The 3,690-nt window shown below is 39.7% G+C and overlaps 1 protein-coding gene across 1 annotated transcript in view; it reads left to right on the top strand.

Annotated features, from left to right (window-relative positions):
• HPGDS (hematopoietic prostaglandin D synthase) overlaps nucleotides 1-3,690 on the top strand; it is a 30,789-nt gene that overhangs the window by 19,311 nt on the left and 7,788 nt on the right. Inside the window, exon 4 of the mRNA XM_004681114.2 lies at nucleotides 2,367-2,465. Within this exon, the coding sequence (XP_004681171.1) occupies nucleotides 2,367-2,465 (99 nt within the window). The remainder of the gene's footprint in view (nucleotides 1-2,366; nucleotides 2,466-3,690) is intronic.

Consider the following 3,690-nt stretch of genomic DNA (forward strand, 5'->3'; position numbering starts at 1 on the left):
TCACCCTCCACATCTCTGGCCTGTACCCCAGTTCTGTATGAATAAATAAATAAATCTTTAAAAAATGATGTAAAAATAAACTACTATATTATAAAAAAAGAAAAAAATAAATAAAATAACTTCTATGTTTAAATCTATATACATATACATATATATACATACACACACACACACACATATAAATATAAATCTGCATGAAGCTTTTGAAACTCTACTCCATAAATATAAGGCATTAATGTATTGTAATCTATATTACCTTACTCAGTAAATATAATAACAGGTAGAAAAAATCAGCAAATTGATGAGGTAGTTATCCACCATCTGACGTAACCTTAATAAAGGTTGCATTTTATTATCGCTCATTTATTTTATAAGTACTAATATTATAAATTACACATTTAATTTTTGAATTTGGCTTATATTTCACATAAAAGATAGAAACCACCCAATTTTTTCATATAGAAGCAAAAAACTTCTAACCAAGAGTTCATGAAGAACATATTTAGAAATTCAAGTAAAAACACAGAAACAATTGAAAAAATAGATCTGTTAGTTTTTATTTACTAAGTTAGCGATATCACCTAACATTATAGGAAAAGGGAACAACTAGATGGTGGGTTTATAAAAATAGCCAAGGCAGAAAAACCTCTGGTCAATTCAGAGAAAACACAAGATGGCCCTAGAACAGAATGATTCAACAGGATTAGTTATATTAAGTACAATTGATGGAGACTAAGAATAGAAAATTTAGAATGAAGGCTCACAAGATCAGGCACTGAAGTTAGCAGTAGAAGTGATTAAACCAGCGATAGAAATGAAAGATCCGTAGGTACCAACAGCTGTAGCAAGTGTCAGCCTGCTGTTCGGCATGTCCAGAGGACCAGACCAGAGGCCCATCTGGATATTGAGGGCCATTATAGAGAATTACCAGTCCTTACAAATCAACCTGGTGACATCCTAGAAGTAATTAACAGTAGATAACAATTCCACAAAGAAGTGAACCCCTCCGCACGGAAGAACCTTGTATCAGTTAGTTTCTGCTGACCACCTGTGACTATGCGGGTGTTTCTAGCCTCCTTCCCCATCACCCACACCGACCCCCCTTTACCTCCCCCAAACCTTTTCCTTTGCAAAGTAGCAGCATTAAGTCTCTTACCCACCTGTGACTACGCAGGTGCCTCTCTTTTTCTTTTTCCTAAAAAACCTGTCCTTTTAAAAGATAATTTTAAACCTAAAAGATAATTTTAAAATTGAACAGGTTTAATTTTAAATATGTCTGTGCAAATGTCTGTCTCCTGGGTGAACATGCTGTATGCCGCTGAAAGAGAACCTCCAGTAACCCAAGGACCCTGTTAGGAGAAGGCTGCTCGTGTGCCCAGGTGTGTATGCCAGTTGAGGAAATACAGCCACCACACTGAACACGAGAGCAAGCAAGTGAGGATTTATTGAGGCAAAGGAAAGAGCTTCTGACAGCAGGAGGGGGCCCAAGAGAGAATACCTGACTTACCAGCCCATCTATGACAATAGACTGTCAGACTTCCTGTTTCTCACTGTGCCACACTATTGGTTAGGGACTAGGTGGCCAGGAAGTTCCGTGGTGGTTTTTTTTTGTTCCTTATGTGTCTGGTAAATCTTACTCTAGGTGGTGACTAGCTCAGCAACATTTCAGCAAAACACTTGTATTTCTCTGGGAGCTATTTTGTTCTTTTTATTTCTATAGTGTTTAAAATCAACTGTCCTGTATGCCAGCCTTTCTGGTTCTGCCAGTCCTCTTGGTCTCAGTCCTTATCAACCCCATTCTCTGAAGCTAATTCCTCTCCAAAATGGCATCACTATGGTGATATTAGCAAGCAGATTGAGGGGCACCTCAAGACTCCTAATCCTGCAATCGCTAAATGCATTCTGCCACATAGACAAAACATACTCAGTGTATAAAATGTCGACAGAAGACAACGTTAATAGAGTTAGTGTGCAAAGAGAGTGAGGGGAGAGAAAGGATAGTTGTTCCCAATGAAGACCCCAGTTGCCCTCCCCTTGTGGGAATGTAACTTCACAGTTGTAAATAGTGCTGAATAAATATAAGCATGCATGCATCATTTCAAATTAGTGACCAAAGTATTTATTTTTTAATCCATGAGTAATAAAGGAAAGAGTAAGACTCATAGAGTCAGTCCTGGATCACCGGAGTATCACGAAGCTGAAACAAATTAACAAACATGTAGAACATTCTGGTGCTTTCTGAATTCATGTGGAAAAGCAAAAATGGAAGAATCTAATTCCTTTTCATACTATTTCATACTATAAAAATAAATCATACTATTTATTTTTCTTCCTTTTTCTTAGTGATCTTTTTCTCCCTCTCATAGGACAAGATATTTAATGAGCTGTTTACATCTGATGCACCTCATCTTCTGCGAGATTTGGACACATATTTAGGGGGAAAAGAGTGGCTTGTTGGTAACTCTGTGAGTATATTTTACATCTTAAAAATACAAGCGAATAGACAACATGAAGGATTAGAGAACTGGGCTTCCCTTCTTCCTTAAAATTAATTAATACAATAATATTAGCTCAAAGAAAGACCCAGAAGTTCTGATCAAGTCCCAGGATTTTCCCATAGAGAAATAAAACTAAGATTGGTGATTGTGGATGAAGGAGTGGGAGGAAGGAAAGGGGAGCATGATTGGAAGGGTAGATATCCCAGGCAGCAGAATGGGCTGGAGTTACCTGAGTCATGTCAGGACAGCCTGGGGCACTGTGAAATGCCCTGGAGGACTTTTGCTCACATGTGGGCACAGGTTCAAACACAGGGCAGTGGGAACTCTGTGGGTACAGACCTGAACTGGGGCATTGGAAACCCTTCTACTAGTGCAGAAATGGAATATTCTACTCTGTGTGCCGGCCAGAAGAGAGCAATGAGACACCAGGTTGGGCTTCACTGCAGAGAAAAGGACTTGTGAGCTACCTCACGAATCCCTTGGGAAAATGACAAATTGCATATGGATTTTGCAGCTCCACAGGTGTGGCATAGCAGTGGTGGGTACTGTCATTGTTGGCAGCCTTAGCCAGACAAAGCAGCACACACCACATGAGAGTTCCAAGCTGTGTGCCTTCCCAGGCCACTTTTGTCTGGTACAATGAGTCTTGTGATCCCGAACTTGCTCTCACACTTAGAAGCTTCACAGATCACAGACCCACAATAGAAAGGAGCAGCAGGTGTGGTAGAAAGTTAGGACAACTAAAAGGCTGAACACAGCTTCCTGTGGGGAGAAAGGAGAGGAGGAAGAGTTGAGCAACTTCACTCCTCAAATCGAGATTTAATACTGAAGCCCCAGTCTCCCCTCCTGCCCTGCCTGACTAAGGTAAACAGATAAAAGTAAGCCTCTAAGACTAAACCAACCACACATATGCACAGAAGCAAAAAGGCAATAATCATGCATAGGAAGCAAGGAACATCTGGACGCAAGATGGAAAGGAAAAATGATAAGAACCACAGTTCTGAGAAAAATATAAGGAATAAAGAAATGGAGGACCTACCATATGAAGACTTCAAAACAATATTTTAATTTTTATATATTTTAAAAATTTATTTGCACATACAGAACTGGGGTACAGGCCAGAGGCTCAGGGGTGGTGAGAGGCTTCACCAGAGACAGAGTGGGGAGCAGAACAGGCAGATCTATGAAGTAC

This window comes from Condylura cristata, unplaced genomic scaffold (assembly GCF_000260355.1).
Source record: "Condylura cristata isolate star-nosed mole 26May11 unplaced genomic scaffold, ConCri1.0 scaffold00012, whole genome shotgun sequence".
Classification (NCBI taxonomy): Eukaryota; Metazoa; Chordata; class Mammalia; order Eulipotyphla; family Talpidae; genus Condylura; species Condylura cristata.